The 24,271-nt window shown below is 45.2% G+C and overlaps 1 protein-coding gene across 2 annotated transcripts; it reads right to left on the bottom strand.

Annotated features, from left to right (window-relative positions):
- Positions 1-3,784: 3,784 nt before the first annotated feature.
- CCM2L (CCM2 like scaffold protein) lies at positions 3,785-24,135 on the bottom strand. Of its 2 annotated transcripts, XM_063425631.1 has the most exons (10): positions 23,749-24,135; positions 15,011-15,178; positions 13,650-13,733; positions 13,096-13,279; positions 11,167-11,753; positions 10,319-10,451; positions 7,669-7,732; positions 6,170-6,317; positions 4,521-4,659; positions 3,785-4,396 (listed from the first exon to the last, which is right to left on the bottom strand). In XM_063425631.1, the coding sequence occupies exons 1-10, from the start codon at positions 23,806-23,808 to the stop codon at positions 4,122-4,124; spliced, it is 1,842 nt and encodes a 613-aa protein (XP_063281701.1). In that variant the 5' UTR covers positions 23,809-24,135; the 3' UTR covers positions 3,785-4,121. The 2 variants fall into 2 exon arrangements, with proteins under 2 accessions (XP_063281701.1, XP_063281702.1); XM_063425632.1 differs by lacking the exons at positions 15,011-15,178; positions 23,749-24,135 and having other exon boundaries at positions 13,096-13,245; positions 13,650-13,735.
- Between the last annotated feature and the right edge of the window lie 136 nt (positions 24,136-24,271).

Below are 24,271 nucleotides of genomic sequence, written 5' to 3' on the forward strand. Positions count from 1 at the left end.
GATTCTGTCCACTGCGTGAGACCCTTTTTTGGGTTAGAGGGTGAAATTGATTGGGATATTCTGAGGACTGATGTTCGTTGGCAGCATAAAGCACATGTTCCAATTTGTCTCAGTTACATGTCTTTGGTAATGGAACCTCACTCGGTTTCAGAGAGAGGTGCCTGTGGGCACAAGGTTCACACATTGACTGGAAACAAATAAATGACCTGTGACATCCTCTAGATGTCTTCCTGTGTATACATTCTCAGTCCTGTCACCACTGCTCCTGAGAACACAAAGTTGACATTGCATTAATATGTCTTGGTTTAGAACATGTACGCATCTGTAAAAACCACAAAAAAAAACTGTTTCAAAACTTTGCTTTGTCTTAATGGTCAAACCCAATTATTTGTCACTTTTGTTGTGGGAGCATGGCAGTATCTCCTCCTGTCTATATCCACACAGCTGTTTTTAGAGAGCTCAACAAGTTCAGTTAGAACAGAATGATTGTGGATTGGATAGAGACCGGTCATGCAAAATAATTGCGTTCATATACTTTGCCTCCAGTGCATTATCCACATTACTTATATGTACCTTTGACGGCTAACTTACACTTTTGCTACTCTGTATAATATCTATATTCTACTGGATCTAAAACACAAATATTGTGTGCACTGCAGCAGTTTACCAATAGAGTACCATTGTATGATTGATTTAATAGGTTTAATTATAACACGTCCGGCTTGTGCAATTTCTCCTACCGGCAGGGATTGCATCTATGTGGGTTATTCTAATTTCTGCCAACCATATCGTCATAAAGGCCATGACAACATAAGAAATATATTTTCTATTGAAGAGGGAGATTGGTGTTGTCGTATGTAAAATAAATATACAATAAAAAATAACTATAGTACTGCTTGGGAGAAATTCATCCCACTGCCGCTAGGTGGCAATATTTAAACACTCATAGGAACCAACGTACTGAAATGGCGGTTTAACATTTTGGTGTATACATTAATGTTTGAGATGCTGGTTCTGGTTTGTGGACAGATATTTTAGTGTAAATTGCAGGATGGGCAAAATATGGGTTTTATCAGCTTGCTGACAATTCTAATCCATTTCTACTGAGCACTTGTATAAATCGTGGGGTGCACAGCTAACATATAAATATAGGATTAAATGGCAATTTTGTGTAGTAGATTGCCACTCGGTCATTATATAAGTTATGCAAATTTACAGAATTGTATCTTTGTTTTACAAAAGTAGTTGGTTGGAAATCTCTTATATTGTATTCCTTTTCTTGCAATATGTCTGCACAGAAGCAGAAACACGTCACATATCAGATGTGACAAAGTCAAAGATTCTGCGACTGGGTATTGATAACGAACCTGATATTTTATAGAAATACAGCTTTCTGTCTGGGGATATAACGGCCATCTATCCTAAATTACCCCAAACTATTGAATTACAGAGCGCTGTGTACAATAAGATTAATAGTTTACAAACAATTCATGTGCTTTCCTGATTGGGGATAGTCCCCATCACTTTGAATGCACACATATTTTAATTAAAACTTGCTTACTGTAGAGTAAGAGAGCCTGCATTCTCTGGCTCCCATGCAGCCATGTATAGGAACATAATGAAGCTTTAATAAATGTTTCTATGCTGTCTGAACTTTAGAAGCGTGGGCTATTGATTTGAATTGTTTTGCTGGTGTCACAGCCCGGTTAACACTGAGCACTCTGACAGCATGGGCAGAGCTATTCAAAGCATGTTTGTGTGGCTCCAAATGGCCGATCTGGTGTCTACATGTACATACATACTAGCCTTTGCGTGTGTGTGTGTGTGTCCTTTTGAATAGTTTCAGATGTTTGTCAAGTCTTCAGAAAGAAGCAAGCAGTAGCAGAGTTTTGTGCAATGTGTTACAGTCCATATGTTGCCATGGCCGTATTTTATATAGCAGGGTTCAGCAACCTATGGCACTCAAGGCTGCAAGAGACAAACAGGCTCTGGCCTATCAGGAGTCCCAGTAGGACTTAAGTTATCTGCTAGTGCTGACAAAAAAAATCCTCAATTTACATTGCAGCAATTAGAGGAAGTAATCCCAGCACTTGTGAATTGGAACCTGCACTTGAGTAGAGCAGCCCGGGCCCATCTAGACCCCAGGGAAGCCTCACAAACTGATATACACAGAGCTGCAGATAATCCACACACAGTCCCCACAACACTGACCATCACGCATACAACCCAACAAGCAGCCTCACATGCAACACCACAAGCATCCCCTGTACACTGCTCACAATCAATGACACATACACAGAAATACAAAACTACAAAGCAATTGCAAAACCCCTAAATAACACACAATCCAGCAACATACCTTAATTGAAAGAAGGGGAAGAAAAAGGACCCAGAGACACGATCTTGTTTTGGCACAGAGCTACTAAAAGGTTGCCTACCCTTTTATATACGAACCCCTTAATGAATGATATAGACAATCTCTTAGAAACATGTACTTGCCTGGTATCACATGACAAGTGAAATACACAATATCACATTCATACACATTGCCCTTTTACACAAACATTCACACACTGCGACATTATAGAAATATATACAAGCCAATATACATGCACCCTATTTACACACCCCCACACTATAATTCTGCAACTTCACATAGAGCTGTCATCAAAATGATTCTACCCCCCATTGAAAATCTGGTTTATTGTCAAAATAGACTTTTAGCTGTTTTGCATTAAACAAATCAAACGAAAGCAATTGAAATGACAACACTATAATAGAAGTTGCATTTTCAGTTGATTTTGGGTAATCCGCTTGATGCATTCAGTGTGTTGAGCCATTTTAGTTGATTTGTTCATTGCAAAAAGTCTGTACATTTTGACAATACACCTGATTTTTAATGGGGGTTGAATAATGTTGATTAGAACTGTACACTGACACCATATAATCCCATGAAAACAATTATTTTCTGGAGAACCAGAAAATATAGGTGGGTGGATTGGCGCTACTACTGAAAGATGCAACAACTCCCAAGTGCTATATAATCACCAGAAAAGCACAACAAACATACATAGAAAAATAGCAAATTGGATTTAGGGAGGTGCAGTTAAAGATGGATAATAAACGGATTATACTTATACTTATGTTAGGTATGTCTTGATTTCAACCTAAAATAAAAAGAAATCCATAGCATAATACTGTAACAATTTAAAAATAAATAAAATCGGAGGTAATGGGTCACTCACGATCTGCAGAGCCTTGGAAAGCAGGCTCTAGCTATAAAAGCATGTGAATAATAAGCTTATTCCAGCTATCTCCACCGGTTCCTGGTGATAGGGCACTTTTTCACACCAACAGACACCACAGCGGAATATATTAAAATAGAAAAAGTTTTACTTGATAAAAAGTGGTATAAACAAGGGCACAACGTGTTTCGACTGTAACAGGTCTTCCTCAGGTGCATAAACAATATACTGCATTGGATTCTAATTTATACATACAATAATACATACATATAATCCCATGTTTACACACAGTGTCATGCTACATAGGAAAGCTTAGTTTATGAATACTCTTTACGATACTGTTAGAGATCACCAATACTCGGCTAAAATGAGTGTCAGTTTCCAAGTCACATATTCTAAAGGACATGCTGCTACTACCCGTGACATGACACAAAACCTGCTGTGGCTGGCTCATTACACACAGAAAGAAAATGCAATGACTTTAATGAAGTATTCTGAAAACATACAACCAAGGAAGCCGTACAGATACTTGCGGAACACGTAACATGAATAGCAAAGCCTCTCTAATCGTGGGGTTTTCAAGGAATTAATGAACTGTCTGTGCATGTGAATGGTGGTAGGGATCAGCATATTTGGATAAACAGACATTAGGATGGGGAGATATATATTTATTGAAAGGAAGGCAGGAGATGTAAACATTCATTTTCAAGAAGTCACATAAAGGAAAATTTAAGACCGTTCCTGAAAGACCAGCAGTGCGCTCCTCCGAGTCCGACACCTTTGCCAGGCATGTTTTTTTTTTTCCTCAGACTTTTTCTGAAAATCTCTTGTTTTTGTTTTTCTGGTTACAACACAATGGTTTCTATTTCCCGTGATTCACAAGAAATCATCATCTTCCTCCTCCTCCTCACCATCCCGAGCAAGTGCCTCGATGTTATGAGTGATGTCCGTGATCATTCGGTTAAAGGAGTTTGAACGGGAGACGGGGGAGCAGCTGTCGTAATTGCGCACAGCGGAGGCTGAGGTGTTGCTCATGCTCCTTTTGATCCTCCCAAAACTGTCGGTCAGAATCCCTCCATCCCGAATCCCAATGCTCTCCAGGAAGCTCTCAAAATACCCAATGTCCAGGTCAGGAATGAAAGGTCGCAAGCCTGGGGCATAGAACACAAGGGTAAACAGACCATCAAAAATGTTGTCTACTGTCTATGAATAAGGGTTAATCCAAACCCACCCACACACCACAGAAAAAAACTCCCAAAATGTTTCACTTCTCACCCAGCAAAAGAAATTTCCTATTGTCTCCGTACAGATGTAGCAGTTCCTGGCAGTATTCGTGCACGTCCATTCCGAGGCGATATTCACGCAGTAGACTTGCAAACCGATGGATCTCTACAGGCGACAACTTATTGCGCAGCTGCAATGAAGACCCACAGCACGGGAATTAAACACAGCTCACGGGGTTATTCAGTAAAGTATTGGAGACACATCTGTTTTAAGCCAAAATGTTGCCGTTCCAATTTAGAGGAGACATGAAAAAATGCACAGCATGAATATTTTAGTTTAAATTCTTCCATTTACATTTCAACTCATCAGTATTCACAGTTTTGTGAATAAAACCCTGATAGTTTAATTTACATTATCAACCTTGAGGAACACTCCAAACACCCAAAGCACTTTTACTTGCTGAAATTCTTTATTATGTGTAGAGTGTGTCCTCTTACTTCAGTTTACAAAAAGTGCAGACTTCGATATAAATTGTCACTTTTTAAATGAGCCGTGTTACACCCCCCTTGGCTGTTAATCAGACAACTGGTCCTGGTACTTCCTGGTTTGGTTAGCTCACTGAACTGCCCAGAACAACTGCTTTGCAAAGACGTCTCACTGAGCTGCATTGAAGACCGCAACAGAAAGTCTGGGTGAGGTTAGAAGAGGAGGACTTGCAAAGGCTGCAGACAAGAAATCTGCAGCTTTTGCAATCTGTTTTTTTTAAATATAACCCCAATGAAAAAAATGCATGAATAAATGCAAGCATGTTTTCTTAGGGCTTCTATTGACTACATAGTGATTTTTATTATGTTTATTTGTACAGTGGAGTGTCCCCGTAATAGAAACCACCCATATTTCTTCATAATCCTATATTTGTTATATTTATTGTTTTTACATGTTGAATGCTTCCACTCCTGCAGTGACCTTCTCATTCACTTTCTGAGTACTGAGCAACCCTTGCCCAACTGAAGATCACTCTGCTTACCCTGGTAAAACGTTTACATTGTGATGACATCATGCACGTACTGTTAGCCCTTTAGAAACCATCGTGTCATGGCGTTTACTGACCAGGCTTCTAGTGAGCAAACGGCTTCTTCTGACAATGCTCAGAGAAGGGCCAGTTTTTCCTTAAAAATCGGATTAAATATTTCACAAATATTGTTTTTAAATTTAGTCCCAATAAAAAGAAAAAAAACATAATTAAATGCATGCACGGTTTAATTGGGGGTATATCTACTAAGTAGTGATTTATATTTGGCCGTGGAGCGTCTCTTACACATGCAAACATAAAGTAATTTACACCAGCTTAAAACACATCCCACACAGCAGACATTAATATATACATACATTGATTTTGCTACATGCCATCTGTGATGTGTTATTTTAGCAGGTATAAAATAAATATAGATCATGTGAAAATTGCTCTGCCCAGCGGAAATGAAGCACACTTTGCTCCTCCGCTGGTCAGAGCTGGTCAAGCGGAGGAATCCTCCATAAGACAAAGATTCCCTACTTTGTCTTATGATTTTAAAGAAAACTAAAGAAGACAAGAAGAAAAGAAGAACAGATCCTGAGAGAGGGGGAGAAGAGGAAGAGATTGAAGAAAGGTAAGTGCGGCATGACAGTGCCGCTTTAAGGTTCTATTCATTTGGACGCACCGTGATCATGTAGTCCTGCAGTTGTTCCAGCATGGCGCCGTTCTGTTCATTTTCACTGTCAGCGGACGCCAGACTCTGCCGAGACCTTGCAAACGAAGGGGAGGATTCCCCGCTGAAATTCACCTCAAAGGTATCATGGGAGTCATTGCTGAACGGCCCAGGGAATGGCGAGGACATGAAATTATAATGAGAGTCACAAAAAGAGTATGACAACAGGGTAATGGAGAAACAGGCCAAAAAATGGATGGGTTTGGTAAAAGGGAGAGTAAATATTATATACACAATGATCTCTCTGTTTATTCAAATATTAGATTATGTAAAAATATAACAGTAAGAGACACACACGATCAATGTATACAAGCACACAGCTCATGAAACTGTCAGACATGTAGAGTCCCACACAGGGTGTCACACAGCACATGAAACTGTCAGACATGTAGAGTCACACACAGCGTGTCACACAGCACATGAAACTGTCAGACATATAGAGTATCACACAGCGCAGCATACAGTCACACACAGCGTGTCACACAGCGCAGCATACAGTCACACACAGCGTGTCACACAGCGCAGTATACAGTCACACACAGAGTATCACACAGCACATGAAACTGTCAGACATATAGAGTATCACACAGCGCAGTATACAGTCACACACAGCAAGTCACAGCGCAGTATACAGTCACACACAGAGTGTCACACAGCGCAGTATACAGTCACACACAGTGCAGTATACAGTCACACACAGTGTCACACAGCGCAGTATACAGTCACACACAGCGAGTCGCACAGTATACAGTCACAGACAGTGTCACACAGCGCAGTATACAGTCACACACAGAGTGTCACACAGCGCAGTATACAGTCACACACAGCGAGTCACAGCACAGTATACAGTCACACACAGAGTGTCACACAGCGCAGTATACAGTCACACACAGCTAGTCACACAGCGCAGTATACAGTCACACAGCGCAGTATACAGTCACAGCGCAGTATACAGTCACACACAGAGTGTCACACAGCGCAGTATACAGTCACACACAGCGAGTCACAGCGCAGTATACAGTCACACACAGAGTGTCACACAGTGCAGTATACAGTCACACAGCGCAGTATACAGTCACACACAGAGTGTCACACAGCGCAGTATACAGTCACACACAGCGAGTCACAGTGCAGTATACAGTCACACACAGAGTGTCACACAGTGCAGTATACAGTCACACACAGCGAGTCACAGCGCAGTATACAGTCACACACAGAGTGTCACACAGCGCAGTATACAGTCACACACAGTGTCACACAGCGCAGCATACAGTCTCACGCAGCGCAGCATACAGTCTCACACAGCGCAGCATACAGTCACACACAGAGTGTCACACACAGAGTGTCACACAGCGCAGCATACAGTCTCACACAGAGTGTCACACAGCGCAGCATACAGTCTCACACAGCGCAGCATACAGTCACACATACTGAGCAATGCATGAACTCACAATGAGCTGCAGCAGCTGAAATCAGCATCGTATCCGTATGTTCCATCAGTGTGAGAACTGTCGCCTAAAACCCAGAATAAAGAACAAAAAGAGACATTAACACAATATTACGTTAATATGTGCATCCGCCGAGGTCATCTAAAAAACAGACAGTAATACAGCGAACTGTGATTTTTAATATTATGTTTACTAATACCTATATTTAAAATATAGGCGTTTTGGAGAAATAATAAATAAAATGAAATGTAGAAATTCACACATTTTGCAACTGGGCGCCTCCATCTTAGCTCCCTGTCAATCATTGTTATAAGCTCCGCCCTTTACACCTGGCAGTTAGTATAGAGAGAGCCACCTCCATCTTAGCTCCCTGTCAATCATTGTTATGAGCTCCGCCCTTTACACCTGGCAGTCAGTATAGAGAGAGCCACCTCTATCTTAGCTCCCTGTCAATCATTGTTATGAGCTCCGCCCTTTACACCTGGCAGTCAGCACAGAGAGAGCCGCCTCCATCTTAGCTCCCTGTCAATCATTGTTATAAGCTCTGCCCTTTACACCTAGCAGTCAACATAGAGAGAGCCACCTCCATCTTAGCTCCCTGTCAATCATTGTTAGAAGCTCCGCCATTTACACCTGGCAGTCAGTATAGAGAGAGCCACCTCCATCTTAGCTACCTGTCAATCATTGTTATAAGCTCCACCCTTTACACCTGGCAGTCAGCACAGAGAGCCACCTCCATCTTAGCTCCCTGTCAATCATTGTTATTAGCTCCGCCCTTTACACCTGGCAGTCCGTATAGAGAGAGCCACCTCCATCTTAGCTCCCTGTCAATCATTGTTATAAGCTCCGCCCTTTACACCTGGTAGTCAGCATAGAGAGAGCCACCTCCATCTTAGCTCCCTGTCAATCATTGTTATTAGCTCCGCCCTTTACACCTGGCAGTCCGTATAGAGGGAGCCACCTCCATCTTAGCTCCCTGTCAATCATTGTTATAAGCTCCGCCCTTTACACCTGGCAGTCAGCACAGAGAGCCACCTCCATCTTAGCTCCCTGTCAATCATTGTTATAAGCTCCGCCCTTTACACCTGGCAGTCAGCATAGAGAGAACCACCTCCATCTTAGCTCCCTGTCAATCATTGTTATACGGTGCACCCTTTACACCTGGCAGTCAGTATAGAGAGAGCCACCTCCATCTTAGCTCCCTGTCAATCATTGTTATAAGCTCCACCCTTTACACCGGTGTGTGGGGGATAGGGGTGTTTTGTGTGTGTGTGGGGTGGGGGGCTGTGGGGGTGGGGGTGGGGAACGGGTGCTGTGTGTGGGGGGGGGGGGAGGGGTGTAAAAAAAAAAGGTATGCTAAATCCCTCCATCCTTCCTTCTTACCTTTAATGAAGGGGGGGGGGGGGGGGGACACAGCCATCCCTGGTGGTCTGGTGGTTGTAAGTATAGTAGGGAGCAGCTCCAGCGCGATGCTGTCCTCCTGTGTGGAGTGTTGCCACGCTCCACACAGCTGCTTCACAGATCCCTCCCCCTGCCTCCCGACCTGGAAGCAGAGTAGGCGCCTGCCGTGTTGGGCAGGCAGGTGCCTACTCTGCATTGATGGCGAACCTATGGCCTTGTGCCCTCGTGCCATAGGTTCGCCATCACTGCCCTAGGCTGTAATGTAAACACTGCATTTTCTCTAAAAAGACAGTGTTTACTGAAACAAGCCTGAAGGGAATGATTCAACTCACCAAAAAAAATACAATAAGCTGTAGTTATTCTGGTGACTATAGTGTACCTTTAAAGAACAAAACTAAAGATTGTTAATAATAATAATAAAAGCTATCTTTAATGTTATGGGCATATGCAAATATTATAAAGACTTTTTTTTTTAAAGAAAAGTCGTATTTCTTAAACTAAACTGAACAAAATTATAAACCCAACACTTTTGTTTTTGCCCCCATTTTTCATGAGCTGAACTCAAAGACTTTTTCTATGTACACAAAAGGCCTATTTCTCTCAGATATTGTTCACAAATCTGTCTAAATCTGTGTTAGTGAGCACTTCTCCTTTGCCGAGATAATCCATCCACCTCACAGGTGTGGCATATTAAGATGCTGATTAGAGAGCATGATTATTGCACAGGTGTGCCTTAGGCTGCCCACAATAAAAGGCCCCTCTAAAATGTGCAGTTTTACTGTATTGGAGGTGTTCGGGGGGTTCCGAAAACCAGTCAGTATCTGGTGTGACCATTATTTGCCTCACGCAGTGCAACACATCTCCTTCGCATAGAGTTGATCAGGTTGTTGATTGTGGCCTGTGGAATGTTGGCCCACTCCTCTTCAATGGCTGTGTAAAGTTGCTGGATATTGGCAGGACCTGGAACACGCAGAGCATCCCAAACCTACGTCATGTCCTACCTACCTTTTAGTCCAAACATAGATAAGATGTCTAGGTCATGACCATAGACTGATTAAGATGTTCCCATGTGAAATGACCAAGTCTAGGCTATGTCATATATTAATCATGACCTCTAAACATGTACTTATTACTATTAGGCACAGAGGAGATAATTTTGGATGCAGAGAAGCTGCTGTATTATCAAGACTGAGAGGTTAACTTGTTCAACAGGGCATATTATTCCAAGTTACTGATATTGCCTGGCACTCACATCGGCACAGCCACGGCCTCTCTGGTGGGGATGTGTAATGATAACCAGCACGGTCCACACATTCAATACTTTGGTCTCCATAGATGATCTGGAAAACTTGACAGATTAGCGCGCAGGTTTCCTCCGCCGCGTCCTGACACAGGAAAGATAAATTCAAATTTGTAAAATTTTGCAGATTAAATTTAAAGGGACACTATAGTCACCTGAACAACTTTAGCTTAATGAAGCAGTTTTGGTGTACAGAACATGCCCCTGCAGCCTCACTGCTCAATCCTCTGCCATTTAGGAGTTAAATCCCTTTGTTTATGAACCCTAGTCACACCTCCCTGCATGTGACTTGCACAGCCTTCCATAAACACTTCCTGTAAAGAGAGCCCTATTTAGGCTTTCTTTATTGCAAGTTCTGTTTAATTAAGATTTCCTTATCCCCTTCTATGTTAATAGCTTGCTAGACCCTACAAGAGCCTCCTGTATGTGATTAAAGTTCAATTTAGAGATTGAGATACAATTATTTAAGGTAAATTACATCTGTTTGAAAGTGAAACCAGTTTTTTTTTCATGCAGGCTCTGTCAATCATAGCCAGGGGAGGTGTGGCTAGGGCTGCATAAACAGAAACAAAGTGATTTAACTCCTAAATGACAGTGAATTGAGCAGTGAAATTGCAGGGGAATGATCTATACACTAAAACTGCTTATTTAGCTAAAGTAATTTAGGTGACTATAGTGTTCCTTTAAGCAAAAAAGAGCAAGTTGAGAAAACATACAGTGTAAGGACTTAAAATGGTATGGGGTCCAGATTTGGGTAAAAAAAAAAGGAGACATCTCACACATTGCTACACACTACTCACTCGGTTCTCGACAGCCAGGATGATCAAATTGCAGTAGGCATCTGGTCGAGGTTCCTTTGGATCCAGTGGATTTTGCCCGATGTGTCTCCTCTCCCAGCTCCCGCCACCATGCTGACATCTTTCCCAACTGCCCCCAAAAGTCATCCTTCTTTCCCAGCTTCCCCCACAAGGGTGTTGTCTTTCCCAACTGCCTCCACAAGGCTGCCGTCTCTCCCAGCTGCCACCTTGAGGCTGTCTTCTCTCCCAGCTGCCCCCGCAAGGTTGGCGTTTCTCCCAGCTGCCCTTGCAAGGCTGACGTCTTTCCCAACTACCGCTGAATGTCATTCTTCTTTCCCAGCTACCACACGTAGGACCACCACGTCTTTTTTCCCAGCTGCCACTAACCGGCTTCCTCTCCAAACTTCCCCCGCCCTTCGGACGTCCATCTGGAGAGCCATGTGCATTCTTCCAATCTAAACTGCATATGGTGTGGCGACGCTCCATAGCACCCCCTGCTGGTTTTGTGCCGGCCTTGTCCCCTCCTTTACTTCCTACTGGGGGCTTTCTCTCCAAGCTTCCAGCAGCCGGGACTGGATCGAGCCCGAGGCCTAAGGATACAAGAAAAAATATCGAGTGTTTATGTCAGCTAGAACCCTCATTCTGCTAGATGCATTCGGATCCGGTTTTGTTTTAAATTGGTGTTTTGTGAATTTCCAGAATGCTATCATTTGTCCTATACTTTTTCAGATGCGAAAAGCACAGATTTCATCACAAACACCAGTTGCATCCTGGTGATCGCTGCAGATTCGCTCAGACTGGCTGAATCTCGACTACATTTAGCTTCTATTAAATATGAGAATATTAAACTCTTATCGAAATTCTGCTATTTTCACCAGATTTTGTCCAACTAGATAAAATCCAGCGTTTAGTGAATAACCCTGTATATATTTTATCCCCATAGAATTATGTGCGAGAGTTTGGTCATGTTTTCCCAAACACACCCTACTCCAAGAGTGTGCGTGACTTGGTATTTGTCTGCAATAGACCAGAAATAATGATAACAATCCCCCCTAGCACCACCCACACTTAACCATAATAATTTAAATATTAGTATATTCACACTGCCGCCACCAAGACAGATTATAAATGGGGTGTCTTGGTCCTCCAGGTAACTTAACAATAAAAACCCACCAAATACAATTTATGCAATTTCAAAACACAGGTCACAGGTAATGTGACTTCTGTCCTCTATAATCACTCTACCTCCACCTCTACCATGTGGCCAATTCATACATGCACTACACAAATTACATTAAATGGCAATATTATATAGTGCAACAATGAATTCTGTACTCTTGCCGTGACACCCATTTATGAAATAAAGCGTTGTTTACTGGTAGTATAGAATTGAAAAGCAATATGCACAACAATCATTTTCCTATCTCAAGGAACAGACAAAAACGCAGCATTCTAAATGGAATAATACTTACTCCTACACAGCAAACGGGAGAGACAGAAAGGCAAATGGTATAGAGTGACAGACAGACAAAGTACCCCATTAGACATGACCACCACAATGGACTCCCATGTTAAGATTAATATAGGACCCACTGATATTGGGGTACTTTGTAAGCCGTGGTGGCTACATGATGTAACTAGCTACAGCCATATCATTATTTACTAAGATAGGTCACTGTAAGTAGCCTTGTGAGAGTTGTATATTTTTGCGTGCACGTTGTCCTTTTACAGGGGTTTTCACCAAAGTGAGAATTCGAGGTGAATTCAAAGTGAATTTCAAATTGAAGGCCAGAGGAGTTGAATGAAAAGCATAGCCGACTTTAAGAATTTTTTATCTAGTTTGACAATAAATGTGAAATTCGCTTAAATTTACCATGAATTCTCACATTAGTGAATAACCATGTGTATTTGATACATACAGGTAAAACCCACCTGTTTTGAGAACCAGCAGATGGAGGGCATCGTCTCTGACGTAGGAGGCTGCAGCAATCTCATGGGTCGGGATGCGGAGGATCAGTTCCTCGTTGTCTCTCCAGGTGAGCAGGAGACTCCGGGCCGACATGCTCAGGATACTATCCTGCTCTGGGGTGCAATGCAAAGGCAGCTCTTTCAGTTGCTGTGTAAAGCAGAGAGGCAGTTATTCTGTGTGTTTCTGATGGGAGAGCTTGAGAGGAATGGCCATATTCTGGGTGTGCGTTGATTGGTCGAAATCTGTTTATTCAGAATGGAACCCGCCTAAACTGACTGTTCCAGATGGAACTCTATTGGAATGGTCCTACTCTTGTTGTATGTTCTGATCTTTGGTCTATGTAATTTTTTTCCAAGTTTGGCACTGATTGGTGAGTGTCGCTGATCTAGGTGAGGGTCCTTCATTGGAACTTGTAGAGGGGACCCTGTGATTTTTGTACCTTTGCAACTAACCGTTATCAACTAATAGATAGAGCATTTACTCAATTTAACGACTTTGAACAAAAGTGTCCCCTTACCCTTGCCGTATCCAAAAGCTGCAGTACTTCATCTCGACTGGTTGGGTTGAGAGAGGAGACCACCCAGGTAAGATGACCTAAGAACTATCCAAGAATAAAATAATTAGTCCAGTGCTGTAAAACACAAGTATACAATCACAATGAACAAACAATTGTGGAAAGATTGTGAAATGTTTTATCAGATTGTTATAGAAAAACTGGCCCTTCACTGAGCATTGTCAGAAGCAGCCGTTTGCGCACTAGAAGCCTGGTCAGTAAACGCTATGACGCAATTGATTTATTTATCATTTATTACTACCATTTATTATTTATTACTGCCAACAAATTCCGCAGCGCTGTGCAATTGGGAAAAAGACAAACACAATAAGAACAAACCGATACAACAGGTAGAGGGCCGTGCCCGTGAGCTTACAATCTAAAATTTAAAATGGGGAGATGACACAAGAGGTAGCTGAGGAATTTGTATGTGATGGCAGGGATAATTAATAGTATAACTGCAGCAGCTGATAACATGTGAAGGTAATAAGGAGGTGATTGGCTGTGGTTCCAAACAGCTGGAGGTGCATGCTATATAGTTAGAAGGAACCAGGGTGGGTGGGTAGAGCCGAGTGAAATTAAATGGCCTTCTTGTTGCTGAGATGGATGAGGGATTTTGGGCCTAAGGAAGAGAGATAGGACGGCTTCTACGTTGCTAACAGTACATGTGTGATATCATCACAATATAAACGTGTTGCCAGGGAAAGCAAAATGATCTTCAGGTGGGCAAGGGTTGCTCAGTGCTCAGAAAGTGAATGAGAAGGTCACGGCAGGAGTGGAAGGCATTACAAAAAAAAAAAAAAAAAGTTTTCACAATAAATATAACAATTATATGATTATAAATAAATATAGATGGTTTCTATTAAAGGGACACTCCATTGTCTAAATAAATACAGTTATAATAAAATATACCCTCAAAGAAAACATGCTTGCATTTATTTATGGATTGTTTTCATTGGGAGTTTATCTAAAAATTGCTTGTAAAAGCTGTAGATCTCTTGTCTGCAGCCTTTGTAAACCCTCCCCTTCAAACCCCTCCCAGACTTTATGTGGCTGTCCAATCACAGACTTCCCAATGCAGCTCAATGAGAAGTCTTTGCAAGGCAAGTGCTCTGGGCAATTGCTGCCTCTTGGGTTTATCTCCACTGAACTAAACAACCAGGAAGTAACAGGACGGGTTGTCTGATTGACAGCCAAGGGGGTGTAACAAGGTTAATTTATAAAAGTACCAATTTCTATTGAAATCTGATGTAAAAAAAAAGAAAAAAAAAAAGGATGCACTCTTCACACATAAAGAACGTCCAACTATGATGTTTCAAATCTACCTTAACTTCTTTCTCCACATAGTCATGCAGAAGGATCTGTGGGTCCAGCAAAAAGTCAGGAGGCATCACCGGCACAGAATGCAGAGGGCGTCGGTAAGTGCTGTTTCTGATTACGGAACGACGAGCAGATTTGGGGAAAACCAACCGTTTGATGGGTGAAACCAAGGCCTGGAAATCAGAGTGGAGAATAGAAAAATAAATTTGGGAAGAAACGGATACAGGGATCTAAAAGTTTACTTAATAACATAATGGAGAGACAAAGCAACAAGGCACAAGCAGACGGGAGATTAGCCCATAGGCCATATAAGTTTAGCTAACAAATTAGACTTGGTAAACACAGCCATTTCGCTGTAAACACTCTGCACAAATGTTTTGTTCCGATGGCTTCAGTAAGTTATTGCTAGTCTCAGAAATCTCTTCTAATGGTAATTTATATTACTACTGAAGCTGTGAACACTGAACCCTGCAGCTCTACACAGACAGAACACTGAACCCCGCAGCTCTACACAGACAGAACACTGAACCCCGCAGCTCTACACAGACAGAACACTGAACCCTGCAGCTCTACACAGACAGAACACTGAACCCTGCAGCTCTACAGAGACAGAACACTGAACCCTGCAGCTCTACACAGACAGAACACTGAACCATGCAGCTCTACGAAGACAGAACACTGAACCCTGCAGCTCTACACAGACAGAACACTGAACCATGCAGCTCTACACAGACAGAACACTGAACCATGCAGCTCTACACAGGCTGAACATTGCACCCTGCAGCTCTACAAAGACAGAACACTGAACCCCGCAGCTCTACACAGACAGAACACTGAACCCCGCAGCTCTACACAGACAGAACACTGAACCATGCAGCTCTACACAGGCTGAACATTGCACCCTGCAGCTCTACACAGACAGGACACTGAACCCTGCAGCTCTACGAAGACAGAACACTGAACCCTGCAGCTCTACGAAGACAGAACACTGAACCCTGCAGCTCTACAAAGACAGAACACTGAAGCCTGCAGCTCTACAAAGACAGAACACTGAACCCTGCAGCTCTACGAAGAAAGAACACTGAACCCTGCAGCTCTACGAAGACAGAACACTGAACCCTGCAGCTCTACAAAGACAGAACACTGAACCGTGCAGCTCTACGAAGACAGAACACTGAACCCTGCAGCTCTACAGAGACAGAACACTGAACCCTGCAGCTCTACGAAGACAGAACACTGAACCCTGCAGCTCTACACAGGCTGAACACTGAACCATGCAGCTCTACAGAGACAGAACACTGAACCCTGCAGCGCTACACAGACAGAACACTGAACCCTGCAGCTCTACGAAGACAGAACATTGCACCCTGCAGCTCTACGAAGACAGAACACTGAACCCTGCAGCTCTACGAAGACAGAACACTGAACCCTGCAGCTCTACACAGACAGAACACTGAACCCTGCAGTTCTACACAGAGAGAACACTGAACCCTGCAGCTCTACACAGACAGAACACTGAACCCTGCAGCTCTACACAGACAGAACACTGAACCCTGCAGCTCTACACAGACAGAACACTGAACCCTGCAGCTCTACACAGACAGAACACTGAACCCTGCAGCTCTACACAGACTGAACCCTGCAGCTCTACACAGACAGAACACTGAACCCTACAGCTCTACACAGACAGAACACTGAACCCTGCAGCTCTACACAGACTGAACCCTGCAGCTCTACACAGGCTGAACCCTGCAGCTCTACACAGGCTGAACATTGCACACTGCAGCTCTACACAGGATGAACATTGCCCCCTGCAGCTCTACACAGGCTGAACACTGAACCCTGCAGCTCTACAGAGACAGAACACTGAACCCTGCAGCTCTACAGAGACAGAACACTGAACCCTGCAGCTCTTCACAGGCTGAACATTGCACCCTGCAGCTCTACAGAGACAGAATACTAAACCCTGCAGCTCTACAGAGACAGAACACTGAACCCTGCAGCTCTGCACAGGCTGAACACTAAACCCTGCAGCTCTACACAGGGTGAACATTGCACCCTGCAGCTCTACAAAGACAGAACACTGAACCCTGCAGCTCTACGAAGACAGAACAGCGAACCTTGCAGCTCTACAAAGACAGAACACTGAACCCTGCAGCTCTACACAGACAGAACACTGAACCCTGCAGCTCTACACAGACAGAACACTGAACCCTGCAGCTCTACACAGACTGAACCCTGCAGCTCTACACAGACAGAACACTGAACCCTGCAGCTCTACACAGACAGAACACTGAACCCTGCAGCTCTACACAGACTGAACCCTGCAGCTCTACACAGGCTGAACATTGCCCCCTGCAGCTCTACACAGGCTGAACACTGAACCCTGCAGCTCTACAGAGACAGAACACTGAACCCTGCAGCTCTACAAAGACAGAATACTAAACCCTGCAGCTCTACAGAGACAGAACACTGAACCCTGCAGCTCTGCACAGGCTGAACACTAAACCCTGCAGCTCTACACAGGGTGAACATTGCACCCTGCAGCTCTACAAAGACAGAACACTGAACCCTGCAGCTCTACGAGGACAGAACACTGAACCTTGCAGCTCTACAAAGACAGAACACTGAACCATGCAGCTCTACACAGACAGAACACTGAACCCTGCAGCTCTACACAGACAGAACACTGAACCCTGCAGCTCTACACAGACTGAACCCTGCAGCTCTACACAGACAGAACACTGAACCCTGCAGCTCTACACAGACAGAACACTGAACCCTGCAGCTCTACACAGACTGAACCCTGCAGCTCTACACAGGCTGAACATTGCACACTGCAGCTCTACACAGGATGAACATTGCCCCCTGCAGCTCTACACAGGCTGAACACTGAACCCTGCAGCTCTACAGAGACAGAACACTGAACCCTGCAGCTCTACACAGGCTGAACATTGCACCCTGCAGCTCTACAGAGACAGAATACTAAACCCTGCAGCTCTACAGAGACAGAACACTGAACCCTGCAGCTCTGCACAGACAGAACACCGAACCCTGCAGCTCTACACAGGCTGAACACTGAACCCTGCAGCTCTACAGATACAGAACACTGAACCCTGCAGCTCTACACAGGCTGAACATTGCACCCTGCAGCTCCACAGAGACAGAATACTAAACCCTGCAGCTCTACAGAGACAGAACACTGAACCCTGCAGCTCTACACAAACAGAACACTGAACCCTACAGCTCTACAGAGACAGAACACTGAACCCTGCAGCTCTACACAGACAGAACACTGAACCCTGCAGCTCTACAGAGACAGGATACTAAACCCTGCAGCTCTACAGAGACAGAACACTGAACCTTGCAGCTCTACACAAACAGAACACTGAACCCTACAGCTCTACAGAGACAGAACACTGAACCCTGCAGCTCTACAGAGACAGAACACTGAACCCTGCAGCTCTGCACAGACAGAACACCGAACCCTGCAGCTCTACACAGGCTGAACATTGCACCCTGCAGCTCTACACAGGCTGAACACTGAACCCTGCAGCTCTACAGAGACAGAACACGGAACCCTGCAGCTCTACACAGGCTGAACATTGCACCCTGCAGCTCTACAGAGACAGAATACTAAACCCTGCAGCTCTACAGAGACAGAACACTGAACCCCGCAGCTCTACACAAACAGAACACTGAACCCTACAGCTCTACAGAGACAGAACACTGAACCCTGCAGCTCTACACAGACAGAACACTGAACCCTGCAGCTCTACAGAGACAGGATACTAAACCCTGCAGCTCTACAGAGACAGAACACTGAACCTTGCAGCTCTACACAAACAGAACACTGAACCCTACAGCTCTACAGAGACAGAACACTGAACCCTGCAGCTCTACACAGACAGAACACTGAACCCTGCAGCTCTACAGAGACAGAACACTGAACCCTGCAGCTCTACACAGGCTTAACACTGAACCCTGCAGCTCTACGAAGACAGAACACTGAACCCTGCAGCTCTACACAGACAGAACACTGAACCATGCAGCTCTACGAAGACAGAACACTGAACCCTGCAGCTCTACACAGACAGAACACTGAACCATGCAGCTCTACACAGACAGAACACTGAACCATGCAGCTCTACACAGGCTGAACATTGCACCCTGCAGCTCTACAAAGACAGAACACTGAACCCCGCAGCTCTACACAGACAGAACACTGAACCATGCAGCTCTACACAGGCTGAACATTGCACCCTGCAGCTCTACACAGACAGGACACTGAACCCTGCAGCTCTACGAAGACAGAACACTGAACCCTGCAGCTCTACGAAGACAGAACACTGAACCCTGCAGCTCTACAAAGACAGAACACTGAACCCTGCAGCTCTACAAAGACAGAACACTGAACCCTGCAGCTCTACGAAGAAAGAACACTGAACCCTGCAGCTCTACGAAGACAGAACACTGAACCCTGCAGCTCTACAAAGACAGAACACTGAACCGTGCAGCTCTACGAAGACAGAACACTGAACCCTGCAGCTCTACAGAGACAGAACACTGAACCCTGCAGCTCTACGAAGACAGAACACTGAACCCTGCAGCTCTACACAGGCTGAACACTGAACCATGCAGCTCTACAGAGACAGAACACTGAACCCTGCAGCTCTACACAGACAGAACACTGAACCCTGCAGCTCTACGAAGACAGAACATTGCACCCTGCAGCTCTACGAAGACAGAACACTGAACCCTGCAGCTCTACGAAGACAGAACACTGAACCCTGCAGCTCTACACAGACAGAACACTGAACCCTGCAGTTCTACACAGAGAGAACACTGAACCCTGCAGCTCTACACAGACAGAACACTGAACCCTGCAGCTCTACACAGACAGAACACTGAACCCTGCAGCTCTACACAGACAGAACACTGAACCCTGCAGCTCTACACAGACAGAACACTGAACCCTGCAGCTCTACACAGACTGAACCCTGCAGCTCTACACAGACAGAACACTGAACCCTGCAGCTCTACACAGACTGAACCCTGCAGCTCTACACAGGCTGAACCCTGCAGCTCTACACAGGCTGAACATTGCACACTGCAGCTCTACACAGGATGAACATTGCCCCCTGCAGCTCTACACAGGCTGAACACTGAACCCTGCAGCTCTACAGAGGCAGAACACTGAACCCTGCAGCTCTACAGAGACAGAACACTGAACCCTGCAGCTCTTCACAGGCTGAACATTGCACCCTGCAGCTCTACAGAGACAGAATACTAAACCCTGCAGCTCTACAGAGACAGAACACTGAACCCTGCAGCTCTGCACAGGCTGAACACTAAACCCTGCAGCTCTACACAGGGTGAACATTGCACCCTGCAGCTCTACAAAGACAGAACACTGAACCCTGCAGCTCTACGAAGACAGAACAGCGAACCTTGCAGCTCTACAAAGACAGAACACTGAACCCTGCAGCTCTACACAGACAGAACACTGAACCCTGCAGCTCTACACAGACAGAACACTGAACCCTGCAGCTCTACACAGACTGAACCCTGCAGCTCTACACAGACAGAACACTGAACCCTGCAGCTCTACACAGACAGAACACTGAACCCTGCAGCTCTACACAGACTGAACCCTGCAGCTCTACACAGGCTGAACATTGCCCCCTGCAGCTCTACACAGGCTGAACACTGAACCCTGCAGCTCTACAGAGACAGAACACTGAACCCTGCAGCTCTACAAAGACAGAATACTAAACCCTGCAGCTCTACAGAGACAGAACACTGAACCCTGCAGCTCTGCACAGGCTGAACACTAAACCCTGCAGCTCTACACAGGGTGAACATTGCACCCTGCAGCTCTACAAAGACAGAACACTGAACCCTGCAGCTCTACGAGGACAGAACACTGAACCTTGCAGCTCTACAAAGACAGAACACTGAACCATGCAGCTCTACACAGACAGAACACTGAACCCTGCAGCTCTACACAGACAGAACACTGAACCCTGCAGCTCTACACAGACTGAACCCTGCAGCTCTACACAGACAGAACACTGAACCCTGCAGCTCTACACAGACAGAACACTGAACCCTGCAGCTCTACACAGACTGAACCCTGCAGCTCTACACAGGCTGAACATTGCACACTGCAGCTCTACACAGGATGAACATTGCCCCCTGCAGCTCTACACAGGCTGAACACTGAACCCTGCAGCTCTACAGAGACAGAACACTGAACCCTGCAGCTCTACTCAGGCTGAACATTGCACCCTGCAGCTCTACAGAGACAGAATACTAAACCCTGCAGCTCTACAGAGACAGAACACTGAACCCTGCAGCTCTGCACAGACAGAACACCGAACCCTGCAGCTCTACACAGGCTGAACACTGAACCCTGCAGCTCTACAGAGACAGAACACTGAACCCTGCAGCTCTACACAGGCTGAACATTGCACCCTGCAGCTCCACAGAGACAGAATACTAAACCCTGCAGCTCTACAGAGACAGAACACTGAACCCTGCAGCTCTACACAAACAGAACACTGAACCCTACAGCTCTACAGAGACAGAACACTGAACCCTGCAGCTCTACAGAGACAGGATACTAAACCCTGCAGCTCTACAGAGACAGAACACTGAACCTTGCAGCTCTACACAAACAGAACACTGAACCCTACAGCTCTACAGAGACAGAACACTGAACCCTGCAGCTCTACAGAGACAGAACACTGAACCCTGCAGCTCTGCACAGACAGAACACCGAACCCTGCAGCTCTACACAGGCTGAACATTGCACCCTGCAGCTCTACACAGGCTGAACACTGAACCCTGCAGCTCTACAGAGACAGAACACGGAACCCTGCAGCTCTACACAGGCTGAACATTGCACCCTGCAGCTCTACAGAGACAGAATACTAAACCCTGCAGCTCTACAGAGACAGAACACTGAACCCCGCAGCTCTACACAAACAGAACACTGAACCCTACAGCTCTACAGAGACAGAACACTGAACCCTGCAGCTCTACACAGACAGAACACTGAACCCTGCAGCTCTACAGAGACAGGATACTAAACCCTGCGGCTCTACAGAGACAGAACACTGAACCTTGCAGCTCTACACAAACAGAACACTGAACCCTACAGCTCTACAGAGACAGAACACTGAACCCTGCAGCTCTACACAGACAGAACACTGAACCCTGCAGCTCTACAGAGACAGAACACTGAACCCTGCAGCTCTACACAGGCTGAACACTGAACCCTGCAGCTCTACGAAGACAGAACACTGAGCCCTGCAGCTCTACACAGGCTGAACATTGCACCCTGCAGCTCTACACAGGCTGAACATTGAACCCTGCAGCTCTACAGAGACAGAACACTGAACCCTGCAGCTCTGCACAGACAGAACACTGAACCCTGCAGCTCTACACAGGCTGAACATTGCACCCTGCAGCTCTACAGAGACAGAATACTAAACCCTGCAGCTCTACAGAGACAGAATACTAAACCCTGCAGCTCTACACAGACAGAACACTGAACCCTGCAGCTCTACACAAACAGAACACTGAACCCTACAGCCCTACAGAGACAGGATACTAAACCCTGCAGCTCTACACAGGCTGAACACTGAACCCTGCAGCTCTACGAAGACAGAACACTGAGCCCTGCAGCTCTACAGAGACAGAATACTAAACCCTGCAGCTCTACACAGGCTGAACACTGAACCCTGCAGCTCTACGAAGACAGAACACTGAACCCTGCAGCTCTACACAGGCTGAACACTGAACCCTGCAGCTCTACACAGGCTGAACACTGAACCCTGCCGCTCTACAGAGACAGAACACTGAACCCTGCAGCTCTACACAGACAGAACACTGAACCCCGCAGTTCTACAGAGACAGAACACTGAACCCTGCAGCTCTACACAGACAGAACACTGAACCCTGCAACTCGACAGAGACAGAACATTGCACCCTGCAGCTCTACACAGACAGAACACTGAACCCAACAGCTCTACAGAGACAGAATACTAAACCCTGCAGCTTTACACAGGCTGAACAAGGAACCCTGCAGCTCTACAGAGACAGAATAATAAACCCTGCAGCTCTACACAGGCTGAACACTGAACCTTGCAGCTCTACAGAGACAGAATACTAAACCCTGCAGCTCTACACAGGCTGAACACTGAACCCTGCAGCTCTGTAAAGATGGAAGTTTGAACCCTGCAGCTCTACGAAGACAGAACACTGAACTTTGCAGCTGTACAGGTTTACATTGAACTCTGTAAATGGAATTGTGTATCTCTCCATAGACTGAACCCTAAGCCCTGCAGCAACACACAACATTAACACTGAACTCAGCAGCTAACTCCAGGCTGAACACGTGTCCCCATACATTAAACACTGAACCCTGAAGCTCCTCATAGCATTAACACTGAACTCAGCCGTCTACTCTGGGCTGAACACGTCCCCCCCCTTACATTAACCCCTTAAGGACACATGACATGTGTGACATGTCATGATTCCCTTTTATTCCAGAAGTTTGGTCCTAAAGGGGTTAAACACGGAACCCTGCAGCTCTCCACCGATGTATCACATTGAACCCGGAAGCTCTCTGTACAATGAAGGCTTTAATCCACAGACTATGTAAGGATTTAGCTGGGCATTCGAACACAGTGAGACTTACTCTGGGCATCATCAAACTGACTGAGATTCACTATACCTTCTTCCCTCTTTTAGGCTGCTGATCCATGCTGCTTCCTGTTTGTCCAAATTCGGTCATTTATCATTTCAATCTAAACCCCTGGTCCAGATTTCTGTTCGGTGGTCCTGGGTCTCCCTGGACCGGTTCTTTTCTTCTTGACTCCAGTCTACATTCTCCCTGTTGGTGACCTTTTTCTCACTCGGTGGGCCAGTCTCCTGATTAGTGGCCCATTGTCTTTTCCCCCTGGTCCTGGTGTAATCTGCTTTCCTTTGACACTCTGTATCACTTGTTCCCACACGCACCCAGCAACCTTCCATTACCCCTCCATCTAATCTCACCTTTCTTTATTACCCCTGTAACCCTGACAGCGTTCTCAATGGCTCCTTTCTCTCTCCCTTCTAATTCATTTTATTCCCCGCTGGATTATTCTGCCTCCTCTTCCTCTCCAGGTCTCACATCCTTTGTTATTTCCCGGAGAGGAAACTCCACCAGTTCAGATCCAAACTCAGTTCCTGCTGCTGCGGTGTGATAAGAGCCCAGA

Source organism: Pelobates fuscus, chromosome 6 (assembly GCF_036172605.1).
Source record: "Pelobates fuscus isolate aPelFus1 chromosome 6, aPelFus1.pri, whole genome shotgun sequence".
Lineage (NCBI taxonomy): Eukaryota > Metazoa > Chordata > Amphibia > Anura > Pelobatidae > Pelobates > Pelobates fuscus.

Bases quoted from the DNA above. Each gene is read 5' to 3' on its own strand.
- CCM2L (XM_063425631.1), bottom strand. From the start codon at position 23,808: ATGACCGAATTTGGACAAACAGGAAGCAGCATGGATCAGCAGCCTAAA. The intron at 15,179-23,748 runs GTATAGTGAATC...TCTGATTTCCAG, and splicing joins AGCCTAAAAGAGGGAAGAAG to GCCTTGGTTTCACCCATCAA. The intron at 7,733-10,318 runs GTGAGTGCCAGG...TCTGGGTTTTAG, and splicing joins GAGGCCGTGGCTGTGCCGAT to GCGACAGTTCTCACACTGAT.